The sequence below is a fragment of the Pteropus alecto genome, unplaced genomic scaffold (assembly GCF_000325575.1).
Source record: "Pteropus alecto unplaced genomic scaffold, ASM32557v1 scaffold86, whole genome shotgun sequence".
In the NCBI taxonomy this organism is placed as follows: Eukaryota; Metazoa; Chordata; class Mammalia; order Chiroptera; family Pteropodidae; genus Pteropus; species Pteropus alecto.
This window is the reverse complement of record NW_006442109.1, coordinates 17,293,711-17,315,277: the sequence shown is the minus strand read 5'-3', so window position 1 is coordinate 17,315,277 and position 21,567 is coordinate 17,293,711. Positions and strand designations below refer to the sequence as shown.

Below are 21,567 nucleotides of genomic sequence, written 5' to 3'. Positions count from 1 at the left end.
TTTGATTCTACAGATTGCTTCAGGTTTAATTTATATTGAAGAATGCACTGTTAGTTCTCAAGAAGACATAAATCTCTTTTATGGCATTTTTGGTTAAAAACACTTTGTCAAAGAATTTCTCTAAATGATAAAAGATGATACAATCAGTCATATAGATTCCTTTAAATGAGTAAGCTTCTTTTATCAAGCTTAGATAAGTGTTACCATTGCTTTCTGATCCATGGCATAAATATCTTAGAGTAAGTGAAGACATTCTCAGACTCTTCTAGTTCAGTCAATTTGTATTTGTGGAGTTTGTGAACCAAATGATTCTCTATAAGATATGGTTCTCAGGACAATTGTAACTTAATCACTCAAGGACAAGCCCAGAAGAGCTAAGTTTAACACTCTAAAATGCAGGTTTTTACGGAAGTTTTTAGAGTAGGATGTCTAGTAGATCAAGACCTACCCAGTGATCTGGAGGTCTTACCTGACTGAGTTTCAAGCCACTTGCTGCTTTCGTGTTCTACTTTTACCTTACTATCTTTTCCTCGGGTTTAATAAGATTTCAGGGGAGAATAAATAGCTCTCACCAGCAATGGCATCCTCGTGAGATGATCTCAAGATCTAAGGAAATGTTTGGTAACTCAGAAAGCAGATTGGAGAACCCCGCTTTAGCATTTGGTATCTTTCTTTTAAAACTGGTGTTCTAAAAATAAAAAATAAAAAATAAAGTTAACTTGGGTGAACGTGAAAGGGGTTAATGGCAGGCCTGACAAACTCAGTGATTAAAAGTAACCACACAGGATGGTCTGATTATAAATTCCTAAATGGGCAAGTCATGATGAGTAGTCCCCTCCCAGGCCTATAGCTTCCTTAGCAAAGGTCAATCTTTACCTTAAGCAAGCATTGTCCATTGTTCTTATGCTTTATCATACAGTAACTTTGAAATGTCACAGTAATTTTTTCCCAGATCCCTTGGAGGCACAACCACTGGCACCAAAGCACAAAACCAGAAACTCCATAATGTTATCTTGTTACCCACGTATCATCTCTATTTACTGTAATGTTCAACGTCAACTATATTGTATCCACCAATGTAAAAGAAGTATGTGTCTCTCCATTTTACTTTTGATCCAATCCTAGAAATTTCCCTGCTTTGCTCTCTTCTGCCTCCTTAATCTACCACCAATGGATTTCATGTAATCCTCCTTAAATTCTCTCCTGTGATTCTAAATGCATAAGAAGAACTGCAAATGCCATTCTCCAGCGCATTTTCTCAGTCCCTTGAGAACTTGTTTCTGGGCATGTCTTCAGATTTGGCTCAACTCGGTTCTCTGCTAGATCCCCATTTTTTTTGACTCTGGGCTGACTGGCTTGCTTCGACCTGTAGAATGTGGTAGAAGTGACACTAAACAAGTTCCAGAGACTCAGCTTCAAAGAGACTTGCAGCTCCTGCCTCTTCCTTTGGGGGATGCTGCCCTAAGACCACCATGTAAGGAAACTGGTCTAGCCTACTAAAGATAAGAGAACATGTGGAGGAGAACCAAGATGCCCCAGTGGACAGCCAGTGCTGACTGCCAGCCCTGTAAGTGAAGCCACCTTGGACTGTCCAGCCCAGCTAACCTTCCAGCTGAACGCAGCCCTTTGAGTGAACCCAGGTAAAACTTCTGCCTTTTGATATGAGAACCCCAAAGAACTTGAAGCTATCTTTAGTCCATCATGGTATTTCTGTTGCATTCATCTATTGCTTTGTAACTAGTTATGGCAAAATTTAGCAGTTTAAACACTCCCTATCCTCCCATGTATTTACTCACACTTCTGCAATTCGGGTTTGCTAGATTTACCAGGACAGTTCTTTGCCGGTGGCTGGGAATTCAAGATAGGTTTTCTCACAAGTCTGGTGTCTCATTGCAACAGCTGGAACATCTAGGGCTTGGCCAGTGTAGCACTGTGATAAAATAAGACATATATGTTTGGTCTTTGTCCCCAGTTCCTATCACAGAGCTCCTAAAACTCTTCTAATTTCAATAGGAGTGTCTTTTGTTAATCATAATAAACCCCTTTCAACCGCAATTGAGTTTATGGTAGTGTGATGACTGGTGGGGCAAAAACCCACACATAGCTTTAAGATATGGCCTGGTCACCTAAGGAACCAATGATGTGATAAGAGAGTTGAAACTTTCAACCCCGCCCCCCACCCTTCAGGGAGGGGAGAGAAGCTCTGAGATTGAGAGGATCGCCAATGGCCAGTGACTTAATCAATCATGCCTACATGATGGAACCTTCCTTCACAAAATGACTAAACTATGGGATTCAGAGAACTTCTAGATTGGCAAACATATCCATGTGCTGGGAGGGTTCACACCCCAACTTTATGAAACAAGATCCTACTATGCTCAGGACTCTTCCAGACCTCATCCTATGAACCTCTTACTTTGGCTATTCCTGTGTATCCTTTATAGTATCCTTTATAATAAGCTGATAATAGTAAATAAAGTATTTCCTTAAGTTCTGTGAGCCATTATAGCAAATTATCAAACCTGAAAAGAGGTTTGAGGGAACTCCTGATTTATAGACAATTTGGATAGAAGTGTGGGTAACCTGGGAACTCACCACTTGTGATTAACATCTGAAGGTGGGGGCAGTCTTATGGGATTGAGCTCTTAACCCGTGGGGTCTGTGCTAAGTCTGGGTAAATAGCGTCAGAACTGAATTAAACTGTGGGACCCCCAGTGGCGTCCACAGAGAATTGGAGAATTTCAGAATTGCTTGGTGTGGAAAACCTACACACTTGTTTTCAGAAGTGTGGTGAATAGAGAAACAGTTTTCCCTTAGCCAGGCATCTTTCAGCCCTCCATCTGGGCAGCTGAACCTCTTTCTGTGTAGTTTGGGGCTCCAAGAGGCAAAAGTGGAAAACTGCACAGTCTTGAAAGACCTGGCACAGTGTCACTTCTGTTGCATTCTATTTGTCAAAATAAGTCACAAAGCCAACCCAGATTCAAGGGGAGGGGAAACAGGCTTCACGTCTCCACGTGAGGAAAAGAAAACATTTTGTGGCGATCTCATCTGTGACGGTCTACCCTCTGTCCATAAATGATCTGCATTTCTCCCATATGTAAAATACATTCATCTTCTCCCAAGACTCCCCAAATCCAATATGGCGGCAGCTTAGTGTTCAGAATTTCATCATCTAGATCAAGTCTAGATGTGAATGAGGTTGCCTGGGTATATCTTTTCACAATCTGGAAATCTACAATCTAAAAATTCAAGTTATCTGCCACCATCACTACTCCCCTGCAACTGAACTCCACATATAATAGTGAGAGAGGGAGAACAGCAACAGATACTCCCATTCTCATGGGGAGGAAATTGAAGGCACACAGCAAGCACAGGTCCTTAACGATCCTGAAATCCAGCCATGCACGTGTTGCCGGTTCCCCTGATCCAAAGGCAGGAACTGTTACATAATCCGGGTCTGTTTCTATTCCTCGGAAATGGTCCCTTAATCCAGCTGTTGGCTCTGTCCTCAGACATCTTTTTCCATTTCCATGAGAAATGGTTCATGTTTGTAGCCGAGTAATTTCTCAATTGCTTTTCACTCCCAGAAAGTTGGGGGTCAGGAGGCCTCTTTTCATTTTGAATTGTTTTTGTTCCTTTAGTTTGAGCGAGTACTATTCCTTTATAAGTGCCGTGGGTTTCTCGTATATTAAGTTATAGCCTACTTCATTTGACAAAAGTCATTCACACATCTGGAGACAGGCCCTCTCTTTGAGCTGTGAAGTTTTAAAACAGGTTTATAGCCACACCCTACACTTGATCTTGACTAAGGTCACATTTTGCTGGCAGCATCCTCAGGCTATTTTTTACTTGGAAGATCCTTGAGGGCAGGACAGTCTGGAAAAGAGAAAGAGTTTTATTTTCCATTCCAGCAAGCCTGAAGTTGCAAATATTTTCTCTAAATTCTGCTTGAAATCTGAACTCCTTCTTCAGTTCATCTCTCCTTCCCATATTTTATCACAGGCAGCTAAATAAAGGCCAATCAGCCCCTTCTGTATTCTATTTGGAAATTTCGTTTGGCCAGATCTACAAGTTCATTAAGTACATTTTCTATCTTCTGTGTTACTCTAGTCATCACTGATTGTTCCACTCCTTAAAAATACAGATGACCATCTTTCTAGACACCGATCACAATTTCCTCACTGCTTTTTCCACCCTTCCAGCCTTCCCCCATGGCTCAGTCTCAAAAGCATCTGTTTTAGGTTTCTGTTACAGCAGCACACCACTTCCAGGTACTACTCTCTGTTTCAGTTATCTACTGCTGTGTAATAAACCACCTCAAAATGTAATGGCTAGAAACAATGATTTATAATTTCTCATAATTGTGTAGGTTGGCTGCAGTAATGTGGCTGCATCCATCTGGGAGCCCACTGGGCCTAGATTATCCAATGCACACTCATCCTTCAGACTGTGTCTCCATGTGGCCTCTCGCCCTTCCGTAGTCTGGCCTAAGTCACTTTTCAGCATGGTGGCTACCTTCCAGAGAGAATGTTCCAAGAGAAAAAACTCCAATGTACAAATACTTATCAAGTCTCCTTCCATCACCCTTGCTGATAATGTCCCATTGGCCAAAGCAAGTCACATGATAAAGGCCAGAGTCATTTTTTAAGGGAATACCAAGGACGTGAATACTGGAAGCATGATTTATTGGGGGTCACTGTCAACCATATTCTCCAACTTTCTGTTTTACCATATTTTCCCTTGTTCGCTATGCTCAACTTACACTGTGTTCCTTGTTGTTCCTTGACACAAAAATCTCTTCCTTGACTCAGAGTCTTTGTTTTATATTTTCTCTACCTGAATCACTCCATCTCCAGTCTTCAAACTGCTGTTTCTTTTATATTCTTGTAGTATCGGCTGAAATATCATCCCCTTCCTCCCGCCATTACTATCACATTACCTTGTTCCTTTCTTTCTTGCCATCTGAAATGATCTTGTTTATCAGTTTTTGAAGTTTATTTTTTTTCTTCCTCCTACCAAAATATAAGATCAGGGGGTCTTTTTTTCCCCTGGGGGTCTCATCTACTTTGTTCACAGCTGTATTCCCAGCACTCTAAATAAGCTGAACACATAGTAAGCACTTAATAAATTTTTCTGATCGTATGATGAACAAATGGATAGATGAATGAAGTACTTAATTCTTAAAGAAATTTATAATAAATGTTTATTTTTATAAAAACTATATCAAAGTTTTAAACAACTCTTGATTACTAAAAACCAGGAGTGATCCAAAAAAGTCTTTTTTGAGAACTGGACTTAACATTGGTTACAGCTTGCTGAAATATTTAAAATAAAGGATAAATTTGAGGTTTGCTTCAAAATGATTTGGAGATCATGGGGAAATGGGTGGGGGTACAGATGAAATGAGATTGACTGTGAATTGATACTTATTTAAGTTGGGTTAAGAGTACATGAAGGTTCATTATACTGTTCTCTTAACTAATATATATATTTGAAATTTCCATAATAAAGTTTTAAAATCACACGTAGATTAATAAGGAATTAAAAAGCATTAGAAAGATCGTGAAAATGTTTCACAACTATGAACTAATTTATTAATATTCTCATTTTTCCTACTTCTTTTAGAAAGAGATTTCTAGTCTTATCTGATAGAAGGGAAGCATTTTTAAAGATCATCTAGAAACATCATTGGCTAGATGATCTGAGGCTTATTTAGATGTTGAACTTAACCTGTAATGGACCTCATTTAAAGATATTCCTGGAACTTTGCATGCAGAACAAATTTCTGTAAAGCAAATCATTTCCCCATTGATTTCCATTCAGTTTTGAAAGCATGCTTGCATACCTCCTGTTCAGTCCCCTGTCTGCTACTTATAGCTCAAGACAGGAAGTATAGAAGCTCATGAAAGCACAGGCATTCTGCCTTGCTCTGGGGTTGAAGGCAGGTGTCTGATGTAACAAATTTTTGTGTTTTCTGCTTGGATCAAGAAGAAGCCAGGGAGAGCAGGAGTTTGTTCCAACAGATGCCATCCTCAAGCTGATGGCCGCTTTGTCTGGCTCTGTATCAGTCTGGGGAATTGCTCATCTGCTGGCAGAATTCAATTACTAAGGAACTTTTAATTATCATATATCTTCCAAACGAGTCTTAATTTGGGGGACTATAAAAGAAATATGGCTTTGTCTCTGGTACCAAGGAGCCCAAAGACTTAAAGGGCTCAGGAACAAGTTCAACCTTAATGTATTATCTGACAATTTCTACCCAGAACTAGAAGAAAACCATTACAAGGTTGAGGGCTGCCATATCCTGGGCATTCATTTAAGGAATCAGGACCATGGAGCCAAAATCACCCAGTGACAAAGCCTACTCATGGGATGAGCCCTGGAACAGATGACATAGTTGTGTGGGCAGAAGACCAGGTGGCTGGTTTCCAGGCAGAGCAGGATGTTGCTCTTGTACTCCTAAAGAGCCCAGATTTATAACCAGGCAAATCCATTCAGGAAGACCATTCTGCTGGCCATTTCTGCCTCTGGAATAGAGATAAGGAACCAAACATGAATTTATTTTAATGGAAGTCTCTGCTTGAATTTGTCCTCACTCACAGCTCACACACAGCCTTCATGTAATGCTGTCAGGTTACAAAGCTGGTTGGAGAAAGGCCAAGATACAGAAATGGAGGTTTGGAGGGAAGAAACCTGGAGTAAGAGAGGCATATCACTGTGGGGGGCTTTCAGCTGCAAGTAACAGTGAACTTCATCTACTCTCTTCTCCCCAGACAGCTGCATCTTCTCAGGGAGGGTCCTGAATTTGTAGTGGAAAAAGCACTGGGCCGAGGGCCAGGCAGTGTGAGTTATGGTCTTGATTCATTGCTTTCCTTGCCTTCCAAAGCCTGTTTTCCTATCTGAACAAGGAAGAAGGGTGGCCTAACCTCTCTAAGATATCAGTTCTAAAGGTCCAGGGATCAGTAAATAAGGGATGAAATAAAAACCCTAGGCTATTGGAGAGAAGCAAACTTAGGAGGGGTTTGTAATTAGGTCCTCCGGATAACAGGGTGGGTAGCAGATCTTCAAGAAGTAGGAGGAACAAGTCTTCACTTTGAGATTATGTTAAAAGCCCCAAACTGACCTTGGCTTCTCGAAACAAGTTAAATGAAAATATCTAGCACAGTGCTCAATAATGTTAATGCTCCCTTCCTATAAGTGAAGCCCACATTCACTTACTTTGGACCAATTCACCCAGACAAGAAAGAGCAGCACTTCTGAATTGCAAATGCAAACACAGGCCTATGTCAAGATTTCTTTTAAAAAAGGACTTAAAAAAAAAAACATTTAAAATATATTAGCATAGCATTATTTTTCAGACTACAATAGATTCTAGTCACTAAATTAAAAAATAGAAAAATCTTATCTTTTTATTAGAATTCATTTGGATTTGAGAATGTTCCCATTTACAGACTCACAATAAAATAGTAGCTTAATCAAAGATTTGTTTAATGCAAATATTTGGCATCCTACCAGAAAGACCATAAGGCTATTGTCAAATCAGTTAAATTTCTGTTACAAGCAGTAAGGAAGGCCAGGCCATCTGCTGTGGTTGGCAAAGAAATTAACATATTTTAAAATGCAAACACATCTCAGTCTCTCCCTACAGATCTCAAAGCCAGCATCTTGGCTATAGACAATTTGGATCTAATATTTAAGGACTTCAACTAAAATGACATCCAATGTCTTTAAATAGGCCAGAGATATCGAATAATAAATGTGTTTATTTGTTATTATGAAGGATGACAATTTCTTAGTTTAATACTTTGTGTCTTCTTGAGAAACATCAGTGGCAATTCAAATCAGCAAACAAGTATAGTGCCCTTGCTATAGACAAGTATTGGCCTTGGTACTTTGAGGCATATAATGAAAGAGGCCTTTAAGGAGTTTCCACTTTAGTGGGGATATGGATACATACTTGCTTGTCCACACAAGGCAGAATACTATCATAGAGGCCTGAATCTAGTGCCACAAGAGTCTTCTCATTTTAAAGGCAGAGGTGGCAAAGGCGTTCCGTCAGATGGCAGTTAAGGTGGATTTTGAGGAAAGTATGACTCATTAAGGAAAAAAAAAAAAAAAATACAGAGAACAACCTGAGCAAGACTTAGAGGAATAGAAGTGTGTGCTCTGTTCAGGAAACAGCAGGTGGTTCTGTTTGACTGGACACATTGTATAAAAGCAAGTTCAAAAATTTGCGTGGAAACAATAGTGGGCATCTATTATGTTTTTTGCCTGGCTTTGATTCTCCTTCTTCTGGAAATAGCACCCTGATTTTCCCTTAGGGAAACTAGCCCTTTTTTCAGCTCTCGTGACTGGAAGCTGATTGTGCAATGTCATGAATACTATCCAAAGGAACTTGGAGTAAAAAGTTATATATTTTAAATATCTTATTTAATAGGATGAAGAATCATAAAAATCTTTTTAAATGGAAAATGTTCAAACATAGCCCAAAAAACCAAAAAACAAAAAAAAACCCAGCCCAGTGAATCTCTATACTCATACCCAGACTAAACAATTACCAAGATTTTATCATTCTTCCTCTGCCTTTTACCAAAGTATTTCAAAGTAAATCCTGGACATCCTGTGTTTTCACTTCTACATATTTTAGTATGCATCTCTAAAAGGTATGGACATTTTCCTACAAACAAAATGCCATTATCTCACCTAATGATTCTTTGCGATTGACCGATACCTAGTTCATAATCAAATTTCCCCAATTATCTCAAAAATATTTTTCTGCTGGTTTGTTTGAATTATGCTCTAAACAAGATCCACACATGCCATGTGGTTTTCATAGCTCTTAAGCCTGTTTTAATCTATAGCAGCCCTCTTCGTCCCACTTTTTTTTTTCTTAATGCTATCGACTTATTGAGAAAGCCATGTAAGTTGTCCCTTAGAAAGCTCCCGATTCTGGATTAGTCTGATTATTTCCGTGTGTTGCTATTAAACTTGTTCCTCTATCTCCTGTATTTCTTAAATAGAAATTACCCTATATCTGTCTTATTAATAGTAATGCTAATATTGATCAATAGGTTTAGGTAGCAACAACCCGATTCTTCCACTGTAAAAATTTCTTATCTATTAGTTTCATCCATTGATGATCTTTGCCTAAATTCTATTTCATTAAGGATTGCAAAGTATTGATTTTCTAATTTTATCCCTCTTTCCACACTTTTTACCTGGAATTTCCCACTAAGGAAAATTTTGTGTCAAGTATGGCTATTTTGTCATTCTAAATACAGTTGATATAGGAAAGGCAAATTTCCTTTTAATTGCCAATTTTCAACACTTTAAAAAATAATCTTTTAAAACTGCAAAATGTAACATACAGAAAGCCACATAAAATAAATTAATACCTTACATTACTGTAAGCAAACGCCCTTGTAACCACCACTTAGGTGAGGAAATAAAACTTTGGCAGCCACTCCAGAAGCTCTCCATATATGTGTCCACTTATTATGATATTTATGGTAATTAGTTGTTTTTCTTAGTATTTTATTATGCAGTGCGCATCCCTAAATACTGTGTTAATATATGTTTTTTATTTAATATGAACTTTAATGTGACTTTTTTAAGAAAGTATCTTACAGGGTGCCCTTCCATTGCTTCCCCCGCTTTAAATTTATTTGTTAAAGAAACTCGATTGTGTAATCAGCTTCCCAGACTCTATAGATTTTACCGATTGTATCCCTATGACATGCTGTTTCATGCTCTATGTACTTTGTGTAAATTGGTAATTGGACATAGATTTGATTAGATTTCAGTTTAATTTTTGGAGGCAAGTTACTTCAATGTGAGTTTTCTCTTATGAGAAACATAAATGTCCGTTTCCCTCTTTTTGTGATATTAGTAGCTATCGATGCCTATTGTCCAGATCAATTCGATTAGGGGTTGAAAAATGATGATATTCTACCTTTATTACTCCTTCTTCATTTATTAGCTAGAATATTTCTATATAGAGCACCCCTGCCATACATTATTTGGTTTTCCAGCACAGCTCACATGAAAAAGGCAGGAACCAGAGACTCATAGAATTAGAATATCACAGTTACCATTTGTACTTTCTTGCATTATATGCACAAGTCTCAGCAAAAATCACCCATTCTACCACCACCAATATTATTGAAAAAGTTAAAAAACTGCATAAAAAATGCAAAAAAGTGCTCGCTTTGGCAGCACTAAAAATACATATACTAAAAAAATGCAAAAAAATTAAATTCAAAAAGTTGTTTTCATATACTCCCTCCATTTCCTATAGTTGTATTTTGTCTACATTTTTGGAGCATAAATCCAATACATAGTACATGTTCTCCTCTTTAACCCTAATGTCATCTTGGTATGAATTCTCACCTCTTTTCTACTAGATATTAAATTATATATCTCTAATTGGCATTTCTTAAAGAATGTGTAATTAGTTCTTTCCAAGACTGTGAGGAGGCACAAGATTTTAAATCTCTAGTAATTTCCCTCAGTTATGGAACTCATTTTAGGTAGATGAATACAGGTAGATGAAGGTAGATGAAGCTCCAGGAAATGGGCTTTCCCCCTAGCTATAAAAAAATGAATCAAGAATCTCAGCTAATTGGCTTTAGGGTGGGCTTTTGACCTTGTTTTGTCTAATGAGACTAAATAGGGGTAGGGGAGTGGAGAGTAAGGTGGTAGTGCCTAACGAGAGATTCTATGATTTTTTTTTCTATCTGATAAAAGGCTAAGAGCTGCCTTTACCACCTTGTTTGGGATGTATGAAGATATATACTATTTGGAGCTGTGGCAGCCATCTTGTGACCATGAGGCAATAGACACAAATGCAAAGTTAAAGATGATGAAACAGAATAATAGAATCTGGTTCTCAATAATGTTGAGCCATTAAATAAACCCTGCCTACAAAATTCTTAAGCTAAAAATGCGTCCTTATGGTTTTAGCCAATGTTTTCTCTTACTTGCAGCCAAAATACACAATACTTTTTCTTATAGATTTTCTTACTAGTTCGTTATATCCACTGATTATTTTATTCACCTGCTCTTGATTAAATTTTTTTCCTTCTGTCATTGACAATGCTAATACTTACTTTTAAATAACATCCAGGTAGTTCATTACTTTTATCTTGAGTGATTGTTGTCATTCTCAGGACTGGTTTTTCTTGAAGTACTTCAGAATTTTGGTTTGAGGCTCATCTTGCATGGGAGTCTTCTGGCCTTTCACCTCCCTTCCTCCTTTCCTCCTTTCGTCCCTCTTTCCTTCCTTTCTTTCTATATCTCTACTCTCTTCTTTCCTTTTAAAACTGATTGCATCACCTGTTTATATTCAGGGCTCCAGGTCTATGGTGATAGTAGGGCTATCATAGATCTGTATACACAGACAAGTAGGCTGTTTGGCTCAGGCCCTGACTACATGTTATCCCAGGCATTGGTTGTTGCTGCATCTGTTTCAAGAGCGAGGAGACTCAATCTCAGACCCTGGTTTCATTACTCTGTAGCAGTTAAAATTTCTGGTTCCTCTTTCCTGTTTCCAGACCTACAATTCAGGTTCTGATTTACAAGTTCATTGCACTTACCACTTTGTAATTCTGGTTCATCTCTACTGCTTTTGGATATAGCTATGCTTTAAAATTTCCTCCATTTTTTATTACTCCTCAAATAACTAATTCCATAGGGCTAACGTTTTAAAGCAAACATATAAATGAGCAAAAAAGAAAAGATTTTTTTTTTTTTTTTTTAAGACAACATAAAGCTCTAGGCCATGTGCCATTCCCTGGTGAACAGCAGAGCTCCAATGAGTAAGACCTGTATATCCTTCCGGATTAGTAGAAGAGAGTAGATTAGCAGCATTGTTCTGCATTGTACTGGTTTTTATCCATTTCCCAGAATTTCATGAGCTCAAATGAAGAACAGCATCAGGTCTGTTTATAAAACGGCATGCTGGCTATGTAAAAATAGATCCCATAAATCATCTTAAGATCCAGTCAGTTTAATATAAAATGTTTTTAATTGTTTTTGAAAACATTTAAAAAAACAATTTTTGAGCACTTTCAATAAAAAAAGAGAACTGAAATGCTACTGCAATATTCAACTACTGTAGTTTCAGCAGGTACAACAGACAACAAAACACTGGGGAAATCTGACTTTTTGCACTAAATGAAAACATGAAACAGGGCTTGTTTTTGTCATTTATGATGTAGTTAAGCACATTATAGTACAAGACTATTATATGAACCTCATATGCACTGCACAAAACACTTTCCTTCTTTTCAGTTCAAAAGTCAGTGCTTATTGCAATTATATGCAAAATTATTTACTTCATGAAGTCTTATCATGATAAACAGTATGCAAAATGTTTTAAACATCAAAACAATGAAAATAATCTGAGAAAAGAACATATTCAACAATAACTAAGCAGAATTAGTAAACATAAAAAAGTAAATAACTTGTGAATAACTATGCTTACCTGGTTAACACTGAACCAGTTTCAATACAGCCAAGAAAAAAAAAAAAGTGGTTACAGGAATACCTAGTACTGTACAAGATAAGTCAATAACACTCATGCACATTTTGTGATCATGTATTAACATGGTGAAGCAAACTAAACTTAATTCTTCCTGCTGTAATATTCTCATGTAAGAGAATAAGAAATAGAAATATCTCATTGAGATCAATGCACATTGCTACATAAGACAATTTTATCTGTCACTTTGATGACATTTTGTCTTTTCATAATGAAACACATTTAAAAAGTTTAATCTGTGGACTGTATTGGTTGCATTTATCCTAAGAGATGTGCCTACCACAGGTTCAACAAATTTAGTGCAATATATGAACCTCAGAAAGTTTGCTGGACGAATTCAACCAAATTTAAAGTGTTTGCTGCAATACTATACAGGGGGTTAAAAATCCTCCCGTCTTTATATTTTTATCAAAAAAGATTTCCATTATTTTTATATTAGTAGGAAGCTAATAATGTAAACAAGGGATTAGAATGGCCTCAAAAATCTCCTTTTCAGAGTATCTCATATTGAAAGGCTCCTATCATTTGTTAAAAGATATCACACAGTTTCCTTTGGGTATTGCATACTTTGGTGTGCAGTAGTGCTGTGTCTCAATGTACAGTGAAGAAATAACTAGCATCAAGGAAAAAAACCTAACAGATTATTAAATCAAGGTAACAGCAAACACACACAAATGCCAATAACTAGGACGTATGAATATATAAACCTCTGAGCCAACCCTAGCACCATTTATCAAAATATGGTAATACCCTACCTTGCAAATTTATTGAACAATGAAACCTTATTAAACCCTTCATCACAACTGTTAAATATTCATTGATTGTAGTCTTCTGATTGGCTTACTAATTGAGGTAAGGGAAAGCTTAGCTAGGTTCAAGGTAACGCAGCAATGGTTTAATGTTAGCTTTAAAAACTTAATGGCAACTTTTAAATCTATCTAAAAGTAATCGTGAAAACACCTAAATGGAGCTGTCAACTAGGGAGGTTTGTGTCAATACAAAATTTATAAATAATTATTCATAAAACGAAATGGGAGCCATAGAGAAACATTTTAAAACAAATCCTGAGTGCTTATTTTGCAATTGTGGTTATCACAATAAATAAATTAAGCATGTAATAAAATGCTCCTCTTCTTCAAGTACTATTGATATCCCCCTCTGTTTTATCAGAGATGTAAAGATTTGTGGCTTCAGACCTCAGGTGGTAAAAATGTTTTTTTTTGTTCAGTTTTTTATGTTATCTCTCTCCTGCTTGTTTTTCAAAGAGGTCCCAGGATCAAGCTGTATTACCATATTCAGGAGGAGCGAAGGAGTCAGTTACTAACTCTTAAACAGACTTTTAACATGTAGATACAGCCACTGTGATGAAACTAAGAAAATGTTATTTTCCTTCTAAATTCCCCTATCTCAATTACCAAATAATAAAGCATGAAATAGTTTTTCTAAAATATATTTATTCTATTAAATTATAATGTCTGGAGTTATTCTCGTGTGTATGTGTATTCATGTCTCTGTGTATGTGTTGGCTCCATGTTAATATTTTAAAATAAGACTAATGCAAGGTCACAAATATAAATGGTTACTAGTTTTTCCTTTGAAAACATTTTAGTGCAGCTTCTGCCTTCCTTAAATTAATATTTAATTTCCCATTATTTTCTCCTATTTAAGCCCTTCATTGCAGGTGCAAATGGTACTGAAGTCCCAAAAAATTCTACAGAGATTTTCATTCTACAGTAGCTCTATGCTTCAAGCCTAAATACTTATAAAAACCTGAATATTATCCCTGTTTCGAGGAAGACCTTCTTGTTACAATTCACCTTTGCTATGATTTCATTTCTAAAAGATAATGCCAACGACAACAAAAAAGCCTATACCTAAAATCAATGGTTTCCTCTAAATTCTGTGTAGATCAACCAATGAATTAAGATGAATTAATACAAAATAAAGTCTAGATTGCTCTTGTAAAAGCTGGTTAGTCAATTATTTACTAACAAACAATGTGATTAAAACGGGGAACATTATAAAACTTAAAACCTAATACTTGTTCTTCTACAGCCTACTGTCTTCAGAAACTTTTTAAGAACTGAGGCGAGTCTAACCATTTCCTATTGAAGAAGAAACCACTTCTGCAGCAAACTCTTTTGAAATGTCACAATTAATAGTAAGTGTTTCTGCTGCGGGAGGCACTTCCATTAAGACAAATACAATACATATGTCTTTAGATACAGTGTGCTACATATTATAAAACACAATTTAACCCAACATTTCAACAGTAGGATGGTCCTTGCTTTCTATCCATTCAAAACCTGATGAAGTCATAGAGCTCATAGATTCACTGCAAATTTGCTGAAATAATGGGTCATTCTTTAATTCTTCCAGTGTAGCTTCATCATCTTGTCCCTGCTGACGACCTGGATCAAACAGTAGATTTGGGTCTAAAGTGTTCAAATCATTGATGCTGCCTGAGAGCTCAGAAGACAACCTGATATCACTAGAGAAATCAGATGCAGTAGTAGCAAGATCAGATGCTACCTGACCTACCAGCTGCTGGTTGGTTTGCAAGCCGTCTCCACTCAACAGGTCTTTAACAGTGCTACTGAAATCTAATTGTTGCTCTTCAATTTCTGATTGTGCTTGATTATCTCCAGGAGAAAAACTGATCTGATCGGTGCTATTACTTTTGGTGAGGTAAGATGGTGTTTGGAATTCATAAACTGAAGTGCTGGAATCGATCATATTCTGAGGATTGGCACTAGGAAAAACAGTAGAAGTTTCCAAAATCTGAGTGAGATTCATCCGAGCTGTGTAATTGGAGGGCAGGTTGTTCATGCCCAAACCTCTCACTGCATCATCATTGTCAGAATCTAGTTTACTCAACAAAACATTGGTTATTTTTTTACTGTTTGTTTGCTTCTGAAGAGCGTTTGGGAAGGCTGTCTGCATCATGACTGTCAATGGAACTGACTGACTTCTTTGAGCTATGTTGTTGGCACATGCGTCTGTATGAATATTTGTGAAAACATGAACGTCTGGGGTTACTGGACTTCCAAAGGGGGTCACATTAGATCGGGGGATATTAGATACTGGATAGAGGGTGCTTCCACTAAGATTACGTTGGCGATGAACAGCAGGGCTCACACTCCGGCATCTGAAGTTGCTGCTGGCAGACGAATTAGTTCCTTTATTGTCAAGAGGAGCAGGGACTGCAAAGCCCTCTTGTTTGTTGGTACTATTTACAGTGGCACCTTGATGCTGCACAGGAGAGACAGGAGTCAAACGACCAAAATGAGTGTCATGATGTCTGGATTGAGACTGATAAGACTGTCCAGGCACAGCAAAAGCATGAGGTTTCCTGAAACGGTCTTCCACTAACTCCTGATAGCTTGGGAGAATGCCATGGCCAGAAACTGAAGAATTACCAACCCCGCTATACCCATTATTCATCCATTCAAGCTTGGTTTTGTCAGGGTGTGTGGCCATGGGTCTTTGCATCGGTTTCACAGGACTACTTGAGACAATGCTGGCATCATGATATGCCATACTGGAGCTGATAGGGGTAAATGCAAATGGATTCCTGCATTCAACAGGGCTGGGAGGGACACTACTGCTGCAGTTAGAATGCGGAGTACCAATGGGTGTATGTCGGCTGCTTCCTAAAGCACTATCCACAGGTGTGGTCTGGGCAAGCCTGGAGCAGGGGCTCTCTCGTGACAGACTCTGAGACCCAGCAATCATTTCGGATGTTGGGGTTGGGGTTGGGGTTGGGGTTGGGGTGGGGGTGGGTGTGGGTGTGGGTGTGGGTGTGTGGATTGGAGTGCCATTGCTATGGATTGGATGATAGAAGTGCGTGCTGGAGACGTGAGATGACATTGGAGCTCCTGGAGTTACTGATTGATTCTGAAGGGTCATTCCCAAACAGTTACCATAAGAATGAGAATTGTTCATTGACATTTGCTGCTCCATAAGCACCAGCTCTTCTACAATACTATCCTGTGTAAGTTCATCATCAAAAGGAAAGTAGCTTTCATTTGTCTGGGAAACAGAAGGCTCAAACTCCTTCAGTTCGGACTGTAGAGGTAATTGATCTGAAGACTGTGCTTGTATTTGATTCAAAGACGATTCTTGTATCTGGCTATGGAGCTGCTGGGTATACGTGTCCTGTGGCATTCCTTCTAATTCCCAAACAGATTTCTCTAAGTCATTGATATCAGAGTGCTCAGGAATTGTCATAACACTGATATCTTGCTGTTGTTCACAGCTGGCAGATACAAACTCAGAATCCTTAGTGACTTGTTGCCATTCATTTAGATTAAAGCTGCCATCTGTTTTTGAATCACTGTCCAAGAGAAAGACACTCCCTTCAAGTTTCACTTTTATATCTGGAGATGATGATGGTGTCTGCTGTTCCAAAGCTGAATCACTGGTAATCAGAGCAGAAGAATTCAAGGGTAGATTTGCCACTATGTGTGAATTGACATTTATTGATACCTTGCTAGGAATCAGAGCACCTGCTATTGAGCTTTCTGTTTTCCCTGAATGTGGAACCTTTTGGTCCTTCTTAACACTGCCTGGTTTCTGACCTTCAATGGTAACTGCAGAAAGCTGTTCCACAATTGGTTTCTTTACGGGAGGCACCTGGGACTCTTGCAATGCAGAAGACAGTCGCTTTCTTGGACTTTTAGTGCATAATTTAGGGTCTTTATTTATTGAGTCACCATTAGATGGTGAGCTGGTGCTGGTGAATGTTAAGTTCTGCGTGGCAACTGAGAGAGTGATAGTGCTTTGATTATTGCCTGCTGAAGTGCCTGGCAGGATTTCATTACAGCGACTTTTACATTTGGTCCTCTGGTCACAGACCTTAGTTGCTTTTATTTCAGTGACACCTTCAGTTGAAGGCTTTTGCCCAACTCCATCTGTGTTACTTTTCTGTACCGAAAGGGCACTAGGTGTTGTTTTGGGACCTTTAGTCCCATCAGAGTTCTCTTGGCACTGTACAGGATGCTCCTCTGATGATATTTCAGGTTCCATTTTGACTTCCACAGCAGATGTCCCCCCAGCACTGCTGGTTTTGGAGCCAGGAGACTGAAGTGAAACAACAGAACCATTCTTGATTTGTGGAAAGGTCCTTGATTCTTCTGTTGTTCCTGTAGCACTGTTTACTGAGGCAGAATGTTTAAGAGGGGCACTACTATTGCTGGGTGTGAGGGATATTGTTGTCATTTTCACCACATTTAGAGAACTCATATGTGAAGTGGGTACAACAGCCGTTTTGATGGGACTGCTAGTGAAGAGGACAGTAGTTGGAGAGCGGATGGTGAGAGCACTGGTGCTGGCTGGTTTAGGTAAGATCTGAGGGTAGCGGTGCCGGGCAGAACGATCCCCACCAGGACTGGCAGGAACGTTCTGAGGAGTCTTTGGTGCCTGTTTCACAGACTGCATGTGCTGAGTGACCACCTGTACGTTGAGGGGAAGAACTTTGCCATCAGAAGAACTCATTGGACTTGGTGAAGTTACCAACTGCCTGGTCCGCTGGACCTGGTAAAAAGTGGAAAACACACACAAAAAAATCAGATTTGACAAGTCTAGGATATAAACAATAAGTCATACATCTGTATAGTATTAAGGCATTTAATAAATGTAATGCCAAAAAGGAAAAATAAGACAGTTCCTATGTTAGATGAGAGTTCTTCTAGACTAGATTTTATACAATCAGACCCATCAATATTATAAGAAATGTTACACAGTACAACAGAGTTACAAAATATAATAATATGTAAGAAGAACGTTAAGATGATGAATACTTGCCAAAACCATGATTTTTAAGGAGGTTACAGGAAGAGGAGATAAAATCTCGAAGAAACATTCAACTATAAAGGTATCTACCAGAGTCTGTGTCAAGAAGATGGCTCACAGGGGAGACAGTCTTATTAATGGTACCTTGGATATCAGGAAGTAAACCACTGTGGGTAAGGTCTCAGATAAAACTACTGTCTCTCCAAGTTTGCTCTACAGTGAATACTGCAAGAGTGTGGTTACCAGGTAGTCCATGTTTTAATGACATGATAATGATAATGATGATAAGAATGAGAAAAACGACAAGATGAAATATCTCCTTAATATTTATAATAAAAAATACCACATGTATGGTATTTAGCATGATGCACTCTCATTTTAAAAGCCCCTTTCAGCATAACCTCAGTTGTGTGAGATGGGAAAGGAGAAGGCTATAATCTCTATTTTTTGATAAGAAAACAAGACTCGAAGTAGCCAAGGGACCTGCCCAAGGTCCTATGTCCAGCAAGCCACAGAGCTAGGTCTACGTTAAAGCATCATCAACAGCCATTACAATTTTGCTCTATCTGAAAAGAAAAAAAGTTTAAACAAAAAAGTTTGCAATTGGGTCATCTTGGCTTAGCTAGAGATTTAACGACTCTGAAAATGACTCATCTCTTACATGCTCTGACTGGTTACGTGCATATTTTATACAGCTTGGATTTCTGTATTTTCATTTACATTCATTTTATAGCTCACTTTGTAATCAACCATGTATATCCTGACTAAAAGACAATCAACTGAAGCTGAATCTATCTGAGGTCACAAAATCAGTTTCTAACTGAATCTACATCCAGACTTGTTTCCTTCTCATTTGCTACTTTCAACTAAATGACTGATATCCTACCAATCCAATAAAGCCATACACTATTTAATGATATTACCGGAATGGGACTGGGGACAGCTGCCACAACGATACCAATAGGTTGAGGAGAAAGGATTGCAGGATTTCCATTAGAAAGATTAGTCACTCCATTGGTTGTAGTGCCTTCTGATTTTTTTGCTGAGGATTCTCCTGGCAAAGGGGATTGTAGTTTCTGTTCCTGCTGCTTCTTCTGAATTTTCCGTTGCAATTGCTGTTTAGCATCAATAGGAGATGGCAAAGTCTTCATTTGAGGCTGAAAGGAATTACTTTCAGCTGTAGGTATAAAAGCAGACGGCTGGGTAATTCCTTTAATTCCTGAAAATAAACAGAAAGGAGAGCTAAAATAAATACTCTCCTTTATAGAATGCAGTTACACCTCAATTTCTTTGAATATGTAGTCATCTACTGGGCAAAGCAACCCAATCCAGCATATTTTAACCCGATTTCTTATAAAGCATAAGTATTAGACTTCTAATTTATAAACATTTGTCAATATGGTTTTAACTGACACCATAAAATATGGTTCAACTCAGGTGAGAGGTAAACAAGCAATAACAGATGAAGATTCTGAAGAGTAGTAGCTATGTCACAAATGTGTAGAAGCTAAGATAAATACTGAGAGCATGTCTTACGTTTTATCAATAGATGTCAGAAATTTCCATCCCTCCTTCTCTAATTAGAAATTCATTCATTTCCATGATTTTAATAATCAGCCCACGAGGGGCACTCAGTAAATATTTGCTGAAACCATATCCTAACAAAAATTTATATGGAGAAGTCTTTAATTCTACCAGAAATTCATGAAAATAGGTACCACTATTTTAATTGCTACTGTATAATTATTCCCTACGACCTATGAGAAATTAAGCACAGTTTCTTAATAAGACCAAAGTTAAGATATTTCAAAAAGTGTCACTGAGGAAACTTTTTACATTGGTAATAAGATTAACTCCAAGAAAAAGGAAAGCAAGAGATAAATTTTTGATCTCAGGAAAAATGGTTATATAGCACCATTAATTTTTTAAAAAGCTCATTTCACACTTAAGGTGTGACACTAAGATCATTAGAAAGCTGTGGTTGGTAAAAACTATGTAGAGAGAAAATAGAGAGGACCACACCATCCTGCTGATACCTCTTTCTATTCCTTTCTCCAGCCCAATTTTTGCTTTTTGTTATTCAGTTGGGGAGGGGGAGACAGAAAGGAGAGAAAGAGTGACTGTAAGCTCTCTCCCACACACTCACTCAATAATGACTCTCTTGACTCTCCTTGTATCTACATAAGTACTACTTTTTCTCACCAAAACCAGCTTGCTGGACTACACTGCTCAATTCTGGCCCCCAGCCTCAGCTCTGGCTTCTCGGCACCTGCACCCCTGACAGCCTCTGCCAAAGGCTCAAAAAGCTGTCTTACCCCTCCTGCCAGCGTTTCTGGACAGAGATGAGTTCCAAGCAGCTGACTTACAAAAGAACATTTGTAACACAACCTGTTCTTAATATGGAGACTTGATTTATAAAAAACCAAATTCACCTTCAAAGGATGAAGATTCATCACTACCAAAGGTACTAAAAAAATATATAGGAATGGCTGAGAACAAAATTTCAAGAGATTCTAAAAATGTTTTGAGTAATGATACAACTGTTACAATCAGCTTCCCAAGCAGACTACTTTCACAAAGGGAAAACACATGTTTATATATGTAATAGTCAGTATTTTTGTTTAAAAACACACTTTTCTTTAAACTTACGCTTTAAAAATTCATTCAATTCATTCCACATTTCTTTCAGTCAGACTTTGTGAATAATGTGGAAAACAAGATAGAGATCTTTCTTTTCCCCATGATACCTCCCCTAAGCCTTCAACTTGTTAAAGGTACTCTTCTTGGTATCAGCAGGGGTAGGAGAAAGAGAACACAGAAAGTTGAAGGGCCACTATCTTTTAAAGCTTCATTTTGCCAGAAGATAAAAAGACAGTATGGTGTAATGCAGATAACTTGGGCTTTTGAGACAGACAAGTCAGATTTCAAATCCTGGCCCCTTTATGTATACAACTGCCCATGGACAAATTACTTAACTTCCTCAAGTCTGTTTCCTGATCTGTAAGATAGGAATATCATCTACCTCATAGGACTGCTGGGGGAATGAAGTGACATATGCAAGCTACCTAGCTAGATAAGGCTGTTCAAGTATTCTTCTATTTATGTGTAAGTGTAAGCACACAGATATGGGTCATACAATTTATATCTAGACAGGAAAAATTATGACAAGGCTCTTGCAAGAGATTGTTTTGCTGAAGTGGGCCCAAACTGACCATAAAATGAAAGGACAAAAC

At 38.0% G+C, this 21,567-nt stretch overlaps 1 protein-coding gene across 5 annotated transcripts in view; it reads right to left on the bottom strand.

Moving 5' to 3' along the window:
* Positions 1 to 12,194: 12,194 nt before the first annotated feature.
* The window catches only part of RFX7 (regulatory factor X7), a 109,408-nt gene continuing 100,035 nt past the window's right edge, over positions 12,195 to 21,567 (bottom strand). For all 5 annotated transcript variants that reach the window (XM_025038846.1, XM_025038847.1, XM_015596024.2 and 2 more), the window contains 2 exons: positions 19,258 to 19,553; positions 12,195 to 18,076 (listed from right to left, as the gene is read on the bottom strand). In XM_025038846.1, the coding sequence (XP_024894614.1) occupies positions 14,795 to 18,076; positions 19,258 to 19,553 (3,578 nt within the window). In that variant the 3' untranslated portion in view covers positions 12,195 to 14,794. The remainder of the gene's footprint in view (positions 18,077 to 19,257; positions 19,554 to 21,567) is intronic.